Source organism: Cebus imitator, unplaced genomic scaffold (assembly GCF_001604975.1).
Source record: "Cebus imitator isolate Cc_AM_T3 unplaced genomic scaffold, Cebus_imitator-1.0 Scaffold18, whole genome shotgun sequence".
Lineage (NCBI taxonomy): Eukaryota > Metazoa > Chordata > Mammalia > Primates > Cebidae > Cebus > Cebus imitator.
In genome coordinates, this window is record NW_016107333.1 from 19,275,000 (window position 1) to 19,292,738 (window position 17,739).

The following is a 17,739-nucleotide window of genomic DNA, read 5'->3' on the forward strand; positions in this document are numbered from 1 at the left end:
TATACAATAAATGTTTCTGAGTATTTGAAATTACTTCTTATAAGCTGTGAATAATTTTATATTGTGTGTAGAAATGGCCACATATCTATAGGCCAGGTTTCCAACAGCCTAGATTCTTGGAAACACAACTGTGTACCTAAAAACAGCTATATATTTCTCCCCTCAAAAACCAATGCAAAAATGTCAAACGCCACTTTACTGTGCCCAAAGGACTTTCTGACTTTATTTAATCAGGCTTATTAGAATATTCCCAGTTTACAGCAGGTAACAGGAAAATTAGATGGGGTTAGTACTAGCAAAGGTAGGCATTTTATTGCATTGAGAATTATCAGCAATTTGAGGAATTGTCAAGAATTTGAGGAGACAAAACACAATAGACAGTGCTACTAAGTACAGGATTCTGAGACCATTTTATGCCAAATGTAAGAAACTTTTATATGTGTATGGTCCTTGAAGATAGTGCATAATTTGTATTAATCATAATTCAGTCATAAATCAAATTAAATTCTCTTTGATTATATCCTGCTTAAGGATGTGGATTTCTATTCAAAATGTACTAATTTCTATTCAAAATGATTGTAAAATACAGACTATAGTGCTAGAGAGGGACACATTAGCCATCCAGGGAAAAGAAAATCATTATTGGTAACACTTCAATTACAAAGTTGGATAAATGGAGAATTATTAAATTTTTTTTCTGTTACTGAGACATATGTTTATGGTTGGTCTTTAATTAATGGTGGCTTTGAATAGTTTTGTTGTATTTCTCTCTGTAGATCCCACTGGCCATCACCAAATTCAGAGTGATATATAAATATACTACAATAACAAAACCCACCAAAACCCTGTGGCGAATCTTTTGATAATTCAAATAATCTCACTATATTTGTTAGATTTGGATATTTGCGGTGGCTCATGCCTGTAATCCCAGCACTTTGGGAGGCCCAGGCAGGTGGATCACCTGAGGTCGGGAGTTCAAGACCAGCCTGACCAATATGGAGAAACCCTGTTTCTACTAAAAACAAACAAAAATTAGCCAGGCATAGTGACACATGCCTGTAGTCCCAGCTACTTGGGAGGCTGAGGCAAGAGAATTGCTTGAACCTGGGAGGCGGAAGTTGTAGTGAGCCAAGATCGCACCATTGCACTCCAGCCTGGGCAACAAGAGCAAAACTCTGTCTCAAAAAAAAAAAAAAAATTTATCTGTTCTGTGCATCAGTTACAGGAGTACATCTGATGATCTTTCACTAGGTTGTGTAGTATGTTCTTTCTGGAGTAAGTTAATGACTTAATATTCATTCACAGTCCATTCAAAAGTCCTTCCTATGGTAGCAGTGAGGTATACTTAATTCTTTGAGTGGGACAATGAACATTTTCAGGTAAAATTTTTTAAAAAATGTTTAAAAACCCGAATAATTACCTTTAATATCCACTATAAATATTTTTTAGGGCTCCAAAACAATCCAGTTTTAAAATAGTGGGTAATTAATCAAAATATCTAAAAACTCAGTGTAAGTTTTATTTTAGTGAACTTAGGTATGTATTACCAAGTAGAATTGTTGAATTAAAATATCAGATGTTAAAAAAATCAAGCATCTCCCGGGAACAGTGGCTCATGCCTGTAATCCCAGCATTTTGGGAGGCCAAGGCGGGCGGATCATGAGGTCAAGAGATCGAGACCATCCTGACCAACGTGGTGAAACCCCGTCTCTACTAAAACAAAAATTAGCTGGGCATGGTGGCGTGCACCTGTAGTCCCAGCTACTTGGGAGGCTGAGGCAGGATAATTGCTTGAACCCAGGAGGCAGAGATTGCAGTAAGCCAAGGTTGCACTCCTGCACTCCAGCCTGGCACCTGGTGAGAGAGTGAGGCTCTGTCTCAAAAAAAAACAAAAAAATCAAGCATCTGCTGTAACAAGTAATTGGCCTGGTTTACACCCATGACGGAGACTGGTAAACTGAGGAAGTCGAATTCAATTTTTCTTTAAAACACTATGTGGATGACAAAAAAAAAAAAAAAAAAAAGCCACACACACAAGGTGGGGGTAAACATGGTGCTTTCAGAGTAAGTTTTTAAAGTAAATGATAAGAGATTTTCCCTTCATGGGTGAGAATTCCCTCTCCAAGGGTAGAGCTATGAGGTTCCTATTTCACCTGCCTTTCATTTTCTGAAGAGAAGCATTTGACCGTCGACTCTGGGCAAAGTTTCTAAATAGAGGCCCTCTTTAAATTTTAAAACACAATTTTGTATATGCCTCAAGTATGGTATCTTTTCTAGACCTTTTACCTTCTTACAACTTACCTCAAAGAAATAGAAATGTATATGATGGAATTAGTTCATTATAAGATGGCTGATAATTTGTGGCTTCATTGCACAGCAGAAAGTTGAAACAAGGTTGAGTCAGGAGACTTGGGTTCTAATACTTTCTAGCTTCTGTATTTTAGTCATCTTTTTTAGTAGTCTTTTTTTACTTCTGAGCCTCAGTGTCTATAACTGTGAAATAACCTGCATTTTCCAGAAGACTACAGTGAGGTCCAAATATGAAATGTATTAATGTGCTTTAAAATGTAGTATTTTTGGTGAAGAATTTTAGGTTACATTTTGACATTTGAGGGAAAAACAGAATTGTGCTACTTAAGAAAAGATAGATCATAATCCATTTTATATTTTCTTTTTTACTTCTAAAGGTCATTTCTTCATTTGATATGGTGATATACTTTAGTGCTTTGTGCCTGCAAATTTCAAGACACCTTCATCTAAATATATTCAAGACTGCATGTCATCAAGCTCCTGAACAGGTTCACAAGCATATTGACTGACTAATAGCCCAAGGAAAAGAGGAGATGAAGTTAGGGGAATCTATGTGTGAAGGAAATCCCCCTGTGCAGGAGGCTAGTATACTATCAAATAAGGTTATATTTGAATATAAAACATAAACCCTGCAGATTCCATTGTGTCTATTTCAGTTATGAAGCCCCCACTGTATTTATCACAGGTGTTCTCAGAATAATACATTCTACATATTAATTAGAAACTAAAAAAAGAAATTTCAATCCTGAGGACAAGAAAGTGAAACCCTGTAATTCTAAGTAGCAGTTTGTTTCTGAGACTTATCAGACACAGGGTTTTCATGACCAAAGGATTACATAAATATTTAGAACATAAAGGATTTTAGCCATCTTGAGGGTGCTTACTTTGATTGCTAAAAACTGAAAAGTGAGCTCATAATACTGCTTAAGTGCATGGATTATAATATTTTAATTATTGAGTCATGTGATGTTATAAGAAATTTTTTTATTCTAGTCATTTTTCAAAAGAGGCATGTTAATTAGTATGTTATAATAGAAAATACTTGCTTTAGTATACTAGAATTTAAAAGAGCTACAGGAATTTTAAAAATAAAGTTTGTATTTAATAAAAGGAATTTGTTGTACCAATTCAGAAAAACATATGAATCTTTACACTGAAGGTAACTTGTTCCTTGATATTTTCAGTTAAAATTTCATTGTCACCAAAAAGTGAATGTTAAATATTCCCTTTTATGAAAAATGAAACAGTAGCTAAAAGTTAGTTGACATGTAAGAAAATTAGTAACTTAGAAAAACATGGTAAAAAATATCTTCCCTTTAGGAAACCAGTTATTTCAAGTACACACTCATTTGATGTGATAAGGGATAAAATAAGTAAAAGTTATTCAACCAATAAGTACATTAGGTACTGATTCTTATCTTTCCACTCTAATTTAAATGCATTTAGGTTACTCATTATGAATACCACTAGAACTGTCACAAAGATCTGGGGATCCAAATCTTCAGAGTCCCATCTGACCCTATTTTTAATTTCATATAATAGTTCAGTAGACCATATGCCATATGATGAAGTAATCAGAAAAAGGAGTAATGAACATGTGTTACATTTGTTTTAGGCAAGAAAAAGGCATATTGAAGAAAACAGTAAAAGATGATATTTCTTAAAAGCAAAAAATATATATATTTATGTGAATTAAGTATACAGAAAATACTGGAGTACTTATTTTGCCTCTAACTATTGGTAAAACTTCCCAAATAAGGATTTTCTTACAAGGATGAATAGCACTTATGATTTACATTCCAATATATACTTTGGCTTAAAAGGAAAATCCTTTACAGAGCTCAAAAATTTAGGAAGTAATGTTAAATATTCATAAATGATGGAAGACTAATTTCTTCCTGTACAAGTAGGTTGTCACAGTTATAAAAGTTTGTCTGTATACACCTTTTTTTAAAAAAATTGGAAAACCTTGTAACTAAAATAAGAGTAGGTTATAGCGGCAAAAATGAGAGGCAAAACCCTGTCTCTACTAAAAATACAAAAATAAGCCGGGGGTGGTGGCAAGTGCCTGAGGTCTCAGCTACTTGGGAAGCTGAGGCAGGAGAATTGCTTGAACCTGGGAGGCGGAGGTTGCAGTGAGCCAAGATTGTACCACTGCACTCCAACCAGGGTGATGATAGAGTGAGACTCCATCTCAAAAAATAAATAAAAACAGATGTGGTATACTTGAACCATACTTAGATATGTTAATGATGTGCTCTTAATTTAACGGCAGACTAAGCCCAATTAAGTGACATTTTGATGTCTTTGTGGCAATGACATATTCACAAATCCATGTCTTAAAACTGATACTTGTATATTGTTCTATTGCTAGTGATTTCATGTTCAGAGGTGATTTTAGCAATTTATTCCAGAACACAAATTTAAATGCAGCTTATTGTCATTAGAAGTTGCTGTATAACTTAAGTATATAGAAAAGGATGTACATGTAAAACAGATTTTGTATTTTTTTTCCCTTAAAGAATAGAACCTTCTATATTTTCTATAGAAGCGTTTTCTACCTTTTGAGATTAATACAAATACAATGAAGCCAAACCTAAAATTAAATTGTCTTTATTTAATTGACAGTGTTAAGAGAGAAAAATTCACTATCATTACTAAAGAGCTGAAAACTCAAGACATATTCTTTAGGAGTAGTTGCTAACTCACATAACTGTTTAGATTTGACTTAACCGAAAGAGAAGTCTTACAATGAAACAGATTTATTATTAAAGATGTTATAATTAAGCTACTAAAGACTCACAATATGCTTCTTAGCTAATATAATTGTATCATATTACTTAGGTTCAAGTTCTTTCTTCAAAGAGTCATCAGAATAACATGGATTGAAGAGACTTCCGAACACTTGCTATCTCTTGCTGCTGCTGTTTCATGGAAGGAGATATTAAACATTTGTTTAATTTTTAGTTAAGTATTATACCTATTTCAGCAAATAAAATATTTCATTGCTTATATTAATCCTTATTTTTTCAATTTCAATATGATCACTTACAGTTTCCATCATAATTTTTTTCTGCAACATAGCCATTTCTTTTTTAAATTCATTTTGTGCACCAGTAAGTAGATTATCATGATTCTTCTCCAACTCTTCCATACTCTAAAATCACAAAAGACTAGTTAAGCTACAAAGAACCACTTTTTATCTCAGGTTCTAAACTTGTCCAATTAATTTTCAAAAGTAGTAATTTAAAAATGTTCAAATGCTTATTACTTATTTGAAATAAAAAATATTCTAACACATGAATACCAAAATACCTACTATAAAGGAAAAAAAAAAAATCAGTCGTGAATAAAATATTATGAGAAGTACAATATAGTATATTTTGCCCAAAATGGGTTTCATGAACTGTTAAGGTCAAGATAAAAAAGACTGGAAGTCCCATATCAGTAAACACCATTGCTATTAAGCTTTCCAAATATCAAGTAATAATGTACTTATGACTAACAGTGTGCCATTAATTCACTAGAGGGAATAAAATAATTTGTAGTACTACCTCTTTCAAGTTGTAAAAAATAAAAATTATGTTTTACATCTTTATTATTCATTCAACAAATAGTTAATCTAGTGCCTACTATATAAAAGGCGCTATATTAAGTGCTGTGCAGAAATTAAAAATAATAATACATGACTGCTTCCTGATAACAAGAAAAAAACATAGGAACAAAACAAAAATTTTATAATAGGAATAGAAACACAACTTGTGGCTATATAGTGGAAAATGGTGATTAATTCCAATTCAGTTGGCAAAACACTAAGATTTCAATAGAGAATAAGGAGTTAAAAATATTCTAGGGGAAGGGCAGAAGCATGGAAGTGAGTTGAAGGAAAGCAATTATATGGAGAGGTAGGGTAATGGATAAATGTAGTAAATGAAACTTAAAAAGAGGGTCATGTCATAGGGGGATCTTGAACTTAGAATGGGAGGCTACTGACAGTTTTCAAGAAGGAAGAGACACAGTTTTAAAAGATAATATAACAGATCTAGGAAGGATAGATTGGAGAATAGAGAAATCAGTTAAGAATTTTAATGGTACGAGCAAATAATAATGAAGTTCTAAACTAGGGTAGTAGCAGTGGGAATTAAAAGAACCACTGCAGAGGTAAAAATTACAGGGCCTAGTAATAACTGGATGTAACAGAGAAAGGAGATGGAGGAATTAAAGGTTATACTATAGTTTCTACCCTAAATAGTAACATTTAGTGATAACATTTAGAAGAAACCTTTATCTAGTACTTTATCAAAACTTTGCACCAATTACCAAATGGTTCAATATACTTTTTTTATACTTGTTGGCATTACAGCAAGCCATCAAGTTTTCCATTTGGAAATACTTTTTAAAATAACGTGTGTGTGTGTGTATAATTTTTTTTTTTTTTTTTTTTTTTTTTTTTTTTTTTTTTTTTTTTTTTTTTTTTTTTTTGAGACAGGGTCTTGCTGTTGCCCAGGCTGTAGGATTTCGGCTCACTGCAACCTTTGCCTCAAGGGCTCAAGCAATCCTCCCACCTTAGCCTCCCAAGTAGCTGGGACTACAAGTGAGTGCCACCATGCCCAGCTATTTTTTTCATTTGTTTGGTTTTTAAATAGAGATAGGGTTTTGTCATGTTGCTCAGGCTGGCCTTGAATTCCTGGGCTCAAGTGATGCTTCCACCTTGGCCTCCCAAAGTGTGAGCCACTGTGCTTGGCCATATATATTATTTTGAAATATTTATTTTAAAACAATTTGACTAGTTTACTCAGAATGTCCCAATTCCTTTAATGTCATTTTAACATGTATTTGAACAAGAGTATTAAAGGAACCACCACTGAAAAAAAGTTTATGCAAGATTCCATTGAGCTTCTGTGAATAGTTACTAAAAAGTATACTTCTGCCCAAACAAGAGGGTTACAGACTACAATTTGCCAATATGTATGTGTCAGTAGATAATTATCAATCCAGGCTTTTAATCCTCAGATGTATATTATATCGATTATTTTATGTTGGTATGTAAATTCATTTTTGGTCCCTGTAATAATTCTAAAAGCAAATATGCCATAAAATACTTCTATAATACATTTGAAAACAAGAGACTTCAATAATTTGGGTACTTTCTATTTAACAAATGCTGGGGATACAATAACAAGTAAAACGCAACCTAAAAATGATTACTATAGACTCTATTTACAGTTAAACAGAGAACTATGACTAAAGTGTTACTAAAATATGAATTTTATGCATTATAAGTACATTTCTAAGTAAAATTCCCAATTTACCATTTCCTGTCTTGAACAATCCCAACAAAACCATCTGAATCCTAAAGTAAAAATATATGTATCACTTAAATCAGAAACAATGAATTCAAAATGGAAAAGCAGTTAAAAATCTAAAACAATTTTTCCATAAACTTAGAAATAATTATCTTTTACATCCATAAATATGTTTTATAACAATGTATTGTGTTGCCACATACAACAAACCTTTATGAACTGCTCATATAACTGTCTAATTGTTTTCAGTCTCTGGCTCTGAACAATTCTAGATTGTTGAAGAATCTTTTGTTGCTGTCGAAACATATTCTACAAATATAAAAGAAAAAAACTGTGTAGTAACAATTTGGGTAAAGTTTTAAATTTAGAAAAAGTAATTCTACATTAAACTTAAAAGAAACTTTTAAAAATCAGAGCTTTTAAAATTTTAACAACTATTATGACCATGTTTAGATAATTTGTGTTCACCACTGATATGCAACAATATATTAATCCTACCAGTTGCTGAAAGGGAAATTTTAACAATAATCAAGACATTCTTGGTGATTTCAATGTCCACACAGATGATCCTTCCAATAATAATGGTCTCTCAGTTCTTTGACCTGCTTCCCAATGATTTTGTCCTCCACCCTACTTTAGCCATTGACTTACATACTCCTACCCCAGATTTTGTCATTACCAATAACTCTAACCACTACACAGTATTAATAATGGTAAACTTTTTAAGAGATAGATACTCATCATTCCCCTTTCATAGATGAGTTAACTGAGGCATAATCTGTCCATGGCTTCACAGCTACAATTGCTCAAACAAGAATTTGATCCCAAACAGTATTGTTTTTGGCATCTAGGATCTAACCATTATACATACTGTTTCTCTATGTCCTAGTATTTAACCACTAGTTCTTTACCATTCTAACTTACTCTCTTTAGTACTACAGTTCAATAATATATCTGTACCATAAATCCATCCTGTCTACTTTCCTATCACCCCTACCCCAGTTTCCTTACTGGCAGGTAACAAATCCGGCCATTAAGTCAACAATGTTCTGACTACAGATGTCCCTTGGTATCCTGGGGGAACCAGTTCCAGGACACTCAACCCCTCAGACCAGAATCTGCACATGCTTGAGTTCCTAATATAAAATGCATCATGTTTGCATATAACCAATACACATCCTTCCACATACTTTAAATCATTTCTAGATCTCTTATAATACCTAACACAATGAAAATGCTGTATAGTTGTTACACTGGATTACTTTTCCAGTTTGTATTTTTTATTGTCTTCTTTTTTTTTTTTTAGAAAGTGTCTGGCTGGAGTGCAGTGGCACCAACTCAGCTCACTGCAACCTTCGCCTCCCGGGTTCAAGCTATTCTCCCACCTCAGCCTCCTAACTGGGATTACAGGCATGCACCACCACAGCTGGCTAATTTTTGTTTTTCGTAGAGACAGGGTTTCAGCATATTGGTCAGCCTAGTCTCGAACTCCCAACCTCAGGTGATCCACCCACCTCGGCCTCCCAAAGTGCTGGGATTACAGGCATGAGCCACCACACCTGGCCTCTTCCAAATATTTTTCATCTACAATTGGTTGAATACACAGATATGGAACCTACACATACAGAGCGCTAACTATACAATGACTGGTTCAATAGGCAAATGATTCAAATTACGTCAGTCATATTTTTCCAGAGGAATTTTCTGCCAGAGGTATTGAGAAAGATTTTCTCAGTCCACTGGGGTTACTAAACTTGTAATAAGCCTAGGACTGTAAAAACTATCTTGCTTACTACATCGAGACACCTTACTGAAAACTGATGACAGAACCCAGATGACACTACATGAGCAACCCCTTCCCTGTTCCCATCCACCTGTGCCTGAAGCTAAACTGTCCCAACTTCTTTTATATAAACCTATAATCCTTCTTTTGTACGCTGACAAATTTCTGTCACTTGGAAATGCAAGAATCCCAACCAATATAAGAAGCAAAGACCAATGACTTTTATGAGTTATGGTATGTGCCTCTACTTCCGTGGTTTACAGTTCAGCAAGACTAAAACACATGGCCAACAATGGTTAATGAAACCTGGCTCAGTTCCACTGGTCATAGTAAAAGGCTAGGTTCTCCATTCCTATTTGAGACTTGGTTATAACAGATTAATTGTAAATCTAATCATGATACCAACGAGTATTTTTTCTTCTTGTTCCTCAGCTTTCTGCATATCTAAATCCCACTGCTGAAACAAAGTCAGAAACTGCTGAGAATATTCTTGGTTAAGTTTCTGCCTGTAAAACATAATAATTAATTATTATTATATTTCATACCAATATAAAAAGAATTTAAAACAAAACCAAGTTGACCCATTTTTACTACATAAAAGAAGGAAATATCTGCAGCTTAAGTCTTCTGATGGGAAACCAAGAAGTGAAGTTATGATTTACACCGATTCCAGAAGTATTTTTTTCTAACAAGCTAATAGAAGAAAAGCCCTGTCACAAGCTTTAGCTCTTGAAAACTAAGTTTTATTGTATACATAAATTTTCAAAAAGAAATTTATCTTATCTCCAGTTTATTTTTCCTTTTTTTCCTAATGAATATACGTTCTGATAAAACAAATAGATTAAATAAAATGATTGTATTTACCTATAAGATTTCTAAATAGAAATATTTCTCTTAGTTTTTTCCCTGTTTTGGCTTAACAAAGATTTTGTACAAGAGTTAAGTCAGCTAAAACATACAAATTATATACAGTATAAGGCTGGTGTTTTTCTACGTTGTTGAACATAATTCACCATCATAAGACTAATGGTTTTTATGACATTTACCTTTTATTCAACTAGTGTATTCCTAGAATGAATATAAATTACTTTTAGGCTGGGCGTGGTGGCTCATGCCTGTAATCCCAACACTTTGGGGCCCTGAAGTGGGAGGATTGCTTGAGCCTAAGAGTTTAAGACCAGCCTGGGCAACACAGTGAGACCTCATCTCAAAAAAAAAAAAAAGAAAAAAAGAAAGAAATTACTTTTATAACTTCAATTCTTAACCAAAAGGAAAAAAAGTGATCTTTCCAGATTTTTTAGGAAATATATGTCAATTCTATGAAGAAGTGAGGTTATAGGGCTAAAGGACTATCATACTTAGAGAAAAATCAAGACAAATGCATTTTCATTAGAAACCCCAATAACTAGAATAGAATTTTTCTTTTTTTTTTTTTTGTAGACAGAGTCTCACTCTGTTGCCCAGGCTGGAGTGCACCAGCATGATCTCAGCTCACTGTAACCTCTGCCTCCTGGGTTCAAGCAAGCACACCTGGTTAATTTTTGCATTTTTAGTAGAGATGGGGTTTCACCATGTTGGCCAGGCTGGTCTTGAACTCCTGACCTCAAGTGATCTGCCCACCTTGGCCTCCCAAAGTGCTGGGATTACAGGCATGAGCCACTGTGCCTGGCCTAGAATTATATTTTTCATAAGTAATTTATACCAATAAATACTAAGAAATGTAGCTCTTAAAAAAAAAAAAGCAACCACCTTACCTTTGATCTTGTTGTGTTTTCCAAACATGTTCGATTTTCTGGTTGCTAGTTTTGAGAGAAGCCTTGGTATACATTTCTAGTCTCTTTCTCTTGGCAAGAAGAGCCTTGTTAATGTCAACTAGATTGAAAATAAAAATTCACTAAAATTTAATGTTGAAAAAAGTATTTTGTTCCCACATATTCAAGTAAATATGGGTAAGATTGGTTCAACAATATTAGAAAGACATTTAAACTTAAATTTAGAAATAAGCATAATTTCAAAATGCAGAATTATTTGCTTACTTTTTTTTTTTTTTTTTTCCTGAGAAAACTCTCATCAGTAGTACCCAAATTCTGATTTTCCAAACTGGAGATAATTTAACTTGGGAACAGTAAAAATGAGCTAATAAACAAAACAATGTGTCAAGAGCAGACTTTAATTTCCTCATGAGAAAACACTGTTAATAAAGACTAAATTTAGGCCAGGCAGGGTGGCTCACTGCTGTAATCCCAGCACTTTGGGAGGCTGAGGTGGGCAGATCACGAGGTCAAGAGATCGAGACCATCCTGGCCAATATGGCGAAACCCCGTCTCTACTAAAAATACAAAAATTAGCTGGGTGTGGTGCCATGCATCTGTAGTCCCAGCTACTCAAGAGGCTGAGGCAGGAGACTTGCTTGAACCTGGGAGGCAGAGGTTGCAATGAGCCAAGATTGTGCCACTGCACTCCAGCCTGGCAACAGAGACTCTGTCTCAAAAAAAAAAAGCTAATTTTATCTAAATTTATAAAATATGCCCCAACTCAAAGGACACATTTCAATGAATTATTGATAGAACTCATTACAGAAAATATGCAAAAGTACTCTATTAAAAAACAGAATCCATAAAGGATAAAAGTTAAAGAACAAGAAAACTATTTTTAATACAATCAATTATATCTTTATATTTAAGATATAGAGGGGGTCTCACTATGTTGACCAAGCTGGTCTTGAACTCCTGGCCTCAACTCCCTGCCTTGGCCTTCCAAAGTGCTAGAATTACAGGTGTGAGCACCTGTGCCTGGCCATCAGTGATACTTTTAAATATATTTTTTACTAAAAGAGACAAAGACCAAGGACAGAAAAATCTTTAAGTAAATTTCTAGATAAATTAACTCAATATCACTTTATTTTTTCAATGAGAAATAGGTGAATAAGATCACTTTTAAATGCTTTTGTGGAGCTCTTTATTGGGCATTTTTACCCACAAGAACTGCATTTCATAAAATGTTGACTACTTCAAAGAATGCTTTGCTAAACATAAGCTTTTATCTTATGGATCTACCATAAATAGGTATCTTTCAGTAATCATGATGGAGCTGTACTATTACATAAATATTTTATACTTTCAGTATTATCTATAATAAACGTATAAAAAAGCACTTTTTCACCACCAGATAGAGCAAATCTTTCAAAAAAGATTTGATTGTATGAATAATTCATTTAGAGGAGCTAAATATTAGCTTTTTTAAGATAACTAATCCCTAGCAAAGCTCATATTACTGATATTTAATTTATATTTTTATAAATTTTTATAAAATCAGTATATAATTTATACTGATTTTAATTTAATATTTAAAACTTGGGAATTTTTGAACCCAATTATAAAACTCTCACTATCTAGCAAAATTGTCTTTAGTACCAACTATATAGTTTATTATTAATGTAAAAAGTTATTTTATCGCTTCTCGGCCTTTTGGCTAAGATCAAGTGTAAAAAGTTATTTTAGAGGCTTCAATTTATACTGTTCTCCCTAAAGAACACAGGAAAAGTCAGAAAATAACTAAACTGAAAAAATGAAAAACTGATACATATACACAAATATATGTATACATGTATATGTATCACTTAGTCTGTGAATACAAAGGAGAGTAAAGACTTTCCTGTCCATTTTTGTCCTAAGATTCCATAACCCATTAAATTCACATATGTATAAAATAAAAGCACCATTTACTCTTAACATCATTGAAAAAATTAAGTATGAAAATCTGTGATGCTAAATCACAAATGCTTATGCAGAATCCTTTATGTGAGAACAAGGCTTAAATAACAATCTTACAGTACATTATTAACATTTCCTATTAAACAAATTATATGGTTTAAAACAATTTTCTTTAAATACAAGTATCTCCTTAAACATACCTCCAACTCCTTCCAGCATATTCTGTACTTCACCCCTGTAAAGAAATTACATTTTAAAAACATTAAGTTAAAGATCCACCAAATGCCATGCTTGTTTTGGATGAAATATCAGATCCCAGATATTTTACATATATTACTTGTTAGACAGCCAAAGTAAACTTTTATTGAAGTGCTTTATTTAAGAAACAAAAATTATTTTGAACATGTTACCCCATATCTTCAACTACTCCGGCAGAAGATCTTTTCTTCCTACGTTTCTCAATGACCGTAGTCTTCCCTGTATTGACAATTAAAAAAAAAAAAAAAAACCTTTTGAAACTGAATAGGCTATGTTAGTACATTTTAATGAAACATCTTCATTTGGGGATTTTTATGCTTCAAAGCAGACATACAAATGCAACATTCTTGGCAGGTTAGATGAAATTTAAATCAGGGCCGGGTGCGGTGGCTCACGCCTGTAATCCTAGCACTCTGGGAGGCCGAGGTGGGTGGATCACCTGAGGTCAGGAGTTCAAGACCAGCCTGGTCATCATGGTGAAAGCCCATCTTTAAACAAACAAAAAAAGAAATTAAATCAGGATTTAGGTTTATTTTATAGGAACAATTTTTGAAGTCTGCCTGGGTTAATGTCATCGTAAGCCACATACTATATGTCAAATATTTTGAAATAACTGCAAAAGCAAGAGTTGCCACACAAGCTTCTGTAATTCCAATACTGCAGTATAAGGATCGAATGAGAAAGGCAAAGTACAGTGGCCATCTGTGTCAGCAGGTTCTGAAACCACAAATACCGGGGGGAGGGAAGACTACACCTTAGTTTGCTTTACAAACTTAAGTTGTAGGATAGTCTTTAATGGGTTCAAAGCAAATGAACTGGAAGACATCACTGGTCAACATGAGATGTACTGCACCTTCAATAGCATCTTCCTCAGAACCACTCAGATCTTTCTTATCTTCAGTCTCAAAGTCATAGGCTCTGGTAAACTGATCTTCCATGGATGGCTTCCCAGATTTCCTGGAATACTTTTTTCTGGAGGACACCATATCTAGCTGCTTCCTGACTTTAAAAAACAAATGTCTTGAACTTGCTGAATCCAAAGGCATCATTTTAATACACTGGTAAACTTTAATATTAAAGGAGATGAAGAACAAGAATTGTTGAATAAAATTTTTAATTTCCTCATTTATTTGAGGGGCCCAAAATTACAAAAGATAATGACACTTGTTAAAAAATAAAAAATAAATAGGCCGGGCGCGGTAGCTCACATCTGTAATCCCAGCAGTTTGGGAGGCCAAGGCAAGGAGATCACCTGAGGTCAGGAGTTCAAGATCAGCCTGGCCAACATGGTGAAACCCAGTCTCTACTGAAAAACACAAAAAACAAAATTAATCGGGCATGGTGGTGCCAGTGTGTAGTCCCAGCTAGTCAGGAGGCTGAGGCAGGAGAATCGCTTGAACCTGGGAGGTAGAGGTTGCAGTGAGCCATGATCCAGCCACTGCACTCATGCCTGGGCAACAAGAGTGAAACTTAAGTCTCAAAGAGAAAAAAAAAAAGGCCGGTGTGATGGCTCACGATGTCAGGAGTGAGACCAGCCTAACCAACATGGAGAAACCCCATCTCTACTAAAAATACAAAATTAGCCGGGCGTGGTGGCAGTAGCCTGTAATCCCAGCTACTCCGGAAGCTGACGCAGGAGAACTGCTTGAACCCCGGAGGCGGCAGAGGTGGCAGTGAGCTGAGATCGCCCCATTGCACTCCAACCTGGCAACAGAGCGAAACTCCGTCTCAAAAACCAAATAAAGTAAAATAAAATTAAATTAAAAACGAATGAGAGAGAGAGAGCACGACACCCGCGACCCCGACTTCAAGCGCGCTGTGCTGGAGAGGTGGTCCCTGCGGCCCGGGAGACTTGGCCAGATTCTGGCTAAATCCGGGCAGCTCTGGCAGGCCGCTCAGCCACACGGGGAAACCGTGGTTGCTGGAGGGACACGCCCTGAGGATGCCTGAAATAAGCTCCTAATATCAAGACAAATACACAAGAAAAACGTCCTGCAATTTGAGTCTTGGAAAATGAACGTCGGCAAAAGATTTCGACAACAAACGTATTCGGGAACCACGAAAGGCGCCCTCGGTGTGGAGCGGGCAGGAGGGAGACTGGCGCCGAGGTAGGGCCCCGCCTGGCCCCGCTGCCGGCGGTCCCAGGGTGTAGGGACAGGGCCCAGCCCCAGCCCAGCCCGCCTGCTTTCCCCCCGCCCCTCTTCCCTCAAGGCCCTCAGTGAGGTTCGCGGCCTCCTTTTCGTCGTCAGAGTCCCCAGACAACGCCAAGAGGTAAGATTTACCTCACTGGTCAAGGGCAGCCTCTGGCCTGGACACCTGCGATGGTCAAACCCCTCCCCTGCTCACAACTGAAACACCACAATGGCCGGACCAGTTACCGGTCTCTTTGACAGGCTTCCCCCACAACTCCTCCACACGCACACCTCACCCGAAGTACCCCTTAGCCGCGACGCTTCTGAGGCAAGCTGAGATGCGCGCTGAAGAAAAGGCGGTCTCGCCTCAGCTGGACACGTCGCTGATTGGCTGGACGCAGCGCGCAGGCGTAAACTGGAGGGCGAGGCTCCACCCCCAAGAGGCGATTGCGCGCCAAAGTCGCTTGCCGGTGATGTTTTGGCCGCCACAGCCGGCTCGAATACACTTGAGGCCTGGTGCCTTCCAGTTTTTAAGTTTTCAATGTTTATAATCTTGAAAATTGCGGCTGGGTGCAGTGGCTCACGCCTGTAATCCCAGCACTTTGGGAGGCCAAGGTAGGTGGATCACCTGAAGTCAGCAGTTCGAGACCAGCCCTGCCAACATGGTGAAACCCCGTCTCTACTAAAAATACAAAAATTAGCCGGGCGTGGTGGCGGGCACCTGTCGTCCCAGCTACTGGGGAAGCTGAGGCCCGAGAATCACTTGAACCTGGGAGGCAGAGGTTGAAAGTAAGCAAGACCACGTCTTGCACATCTCTTGTAAAAATTTAAATATAACTGGTAATACAGTGGTAAAAATTCAAATATCAAAGGAGATATCGAACAAAGGTTGTTGAATAAAATTTTAACAGTTTCCTCATTTATTTGGGGCGCCAAAAGTTAAGAAAGAACATAATGATATTTATTTTAAAATAATAATAATAAAAACAGGCCAGGCGCAATGGCTCACCCCTGTAATCCCAGCACTTTGGGAGGCTGAAGCAGGGAGATCACCTGAGGTCAGGAGGTCAAGACCAGCCTGACCAACAAGGTGAAACCCTGTCTCTACTGAAAAAAAAAAAATTAGGTTTGTTGTTGGGTGCCCGTAGTCCCAGCTAGTCGGGAGGCTGAGGCAGGAGAATCCCTTGAACCTGGGAGGCAGAGCTTGCTTTAGCTGAGATCGCACCACTGCACTCCAGCCTAGGCGACAAGGGTGAAACTTCGTCTCAAATTAAAAAAAAAAAAAAAAAAAAAAAATTGGGCCAGGTGGCGTCATGGCTCATGCCAGTAATACCAGCACTTTGGGAGGCCAAGGCAGACAGATCACCTGAGGGGACAGAGTGAGACCCCTTGTCAAAAAAAAGAGAAAATTGCAGAATAGTATGTAAATTATGAAACACCACGAACATACCACCTAATTTATGAAGTAAAGCTTTACCAACATTCACTGAATCTCCTCAGGCAGGCCCTCCATCTGATCCCCACCTGGTCCCTCACCCTTCCCCATTCAGGGATATAAGAAAATTAACCTAAATTTATGTAAATCATTTGTCCTCCCTCATTTTCTAAGTTTTATTACCACATGAAAATGTGTCGTTGAACATGGCTTAGTTTCATTCACGTTTGTCATTACAAAAAATTGTCCCATAAGAGTATTCTGACAGTTTTTTTAAACTCAACATTATGCTGCTGAGGGAATCTGTATTATTACACATAATAATGTTCATTTTCACTACTGTGTTAATACTCCATGGTGACACTGTTTCACAGTTTATTCATTGACTTTCTTGTCATGGATATCTTGGGTGTTTCCAGAAAAAAGGCTTATATGAACAATGTTATTGTGAATATTCAAATCTCTTGCATACCTGCTGGAGTTTCTACAGAGCACAATATCTAGGAGGGAAATTGCTAGGTGATTTTCAGTTAAACCAAATAATTGTTTTACAATTATACTCCCACCCACTGGATGAGTTCCCTTTGTTACATATATTCATTATCACTCAGTGTAATCAGATTTTATAGTTTTGCCATTCTAGTGGATGTAAAATGGTATTTCTTTTGGAGGAATATTCATTCCTCCAGTCACTCATAAGATTCAGCTCTTTTAATCCTTATTGGCCATGTGCATTTCCTTTTTCTTAAAATATCTATTTGGGTTTCTTGCCTGTTTTTCAATTGGGTGTTACATGTTTCTT

At 36.1% G+C, this 17,739-nt stretch overlaps 2 protein-coding genes across 6 annotated transcripts in view; one reads left to right on the plus strand and one right to left on the minus strand.

Annotated features, from left to right (window-relative positions):
• CHPT1 (choline phosphotransferase 1) overlaps positions 1 to 5,902 on the plus strand; it is a 31,426-nt gene extending 25,524 nt beyond the window's left edge. Inside the window, exons 8-9 of one of the 3 annotated variants that reach the window (XR_001821134.2) lie at positions 2,688 to 2,891; positions 5,155 to 5,324. Coding sequence is in view for 2 of the 3 variants with exons in the window: in XM_017516618.2 (XP_017372107.1) it covers positions 2,688 to 2,798; positions 5,155 to 5,199 (156 nt within the window). In the remaining variant the exon portion in view is untranslated. Of the gene's footprint in view, positions 1 to 2,687; positions 2,892 to 5,154 lie in introns of all 3 variants that reach the window. The other 2 variants (XM_017516618.2, XM_017516611.2) reach the window with 2 other exon arrangements.
• SYCP3 (synaptonemal complex protein 3) lies at positions 4,861 to 16,109 on the minus strand. Of its 3 annotated transcripts, none has more exons than XM_037734233.1 (8): positions 14,224 to 14,568; positions 13,523 to 13,589; positions 13,313 to 13,347; positions 11,154 to 11,271; positions 9,806 to 9,905; positions 7,827 to 7,925; positions 5,363 to 5,467; positions 4,861 to 5,234 (listed from the first exon to the last, which is right to left on the minus strand). In XM_037734233.1, exons 1-8 carry the CDS (start codon positions 14,417 to 14,419, stop codon positions 5,181 to 5,183), a joined length of 774 nt encoding a protein of 257 aa, XP_037590161.1. In that variant the 5' UTR covers positions 14,420 to 14,568; the 3' UTR covers positions 4,861 to 5,180. The 3 variants fall into 3 exon arrangements, with proteins under 3 accessions (XP_037590161.1, XP_017372118.1, XP_017372121.2); XM_017516629.2 differs by adding an exon at positions 15,794 to 16,109 and having other exon boundaries at positions 4,908 to 5,467; positions 14,224 to 14,369; XM_017516632.2 differs by having other exon boundaries at positions 4,908 to 5,467.
• Between the last annotated feature and the right edge of the window lie 1,630 nt (positions 16,110 to 17,739).

Excerpts from the sequence above, each read along its gene's own strand:
- SYCP3 (XM_017516632.2), bottom strand. The coding sequence starts at position 14,419 with ATGATGCCTTTGGATTCAGCAAGTTCAAGACATTTGTTTTTTAAAGTC. Across the intron at positions 13,590-14,223 it reads TGAGGAAGATGCTATTGAAG|GGAAGACTACGGTCATTGAG; the intron begins GTGCAGTACATC and ends TTGTCAATACAG. Across the intron at positions 11,272-13,312 it reads TATGCTGGAAGGAGTTGGAG|TTGACATTAACAAGGCTCTT; the intron begins GTATGTTTAAGG and ends TTTTCAATCTAG.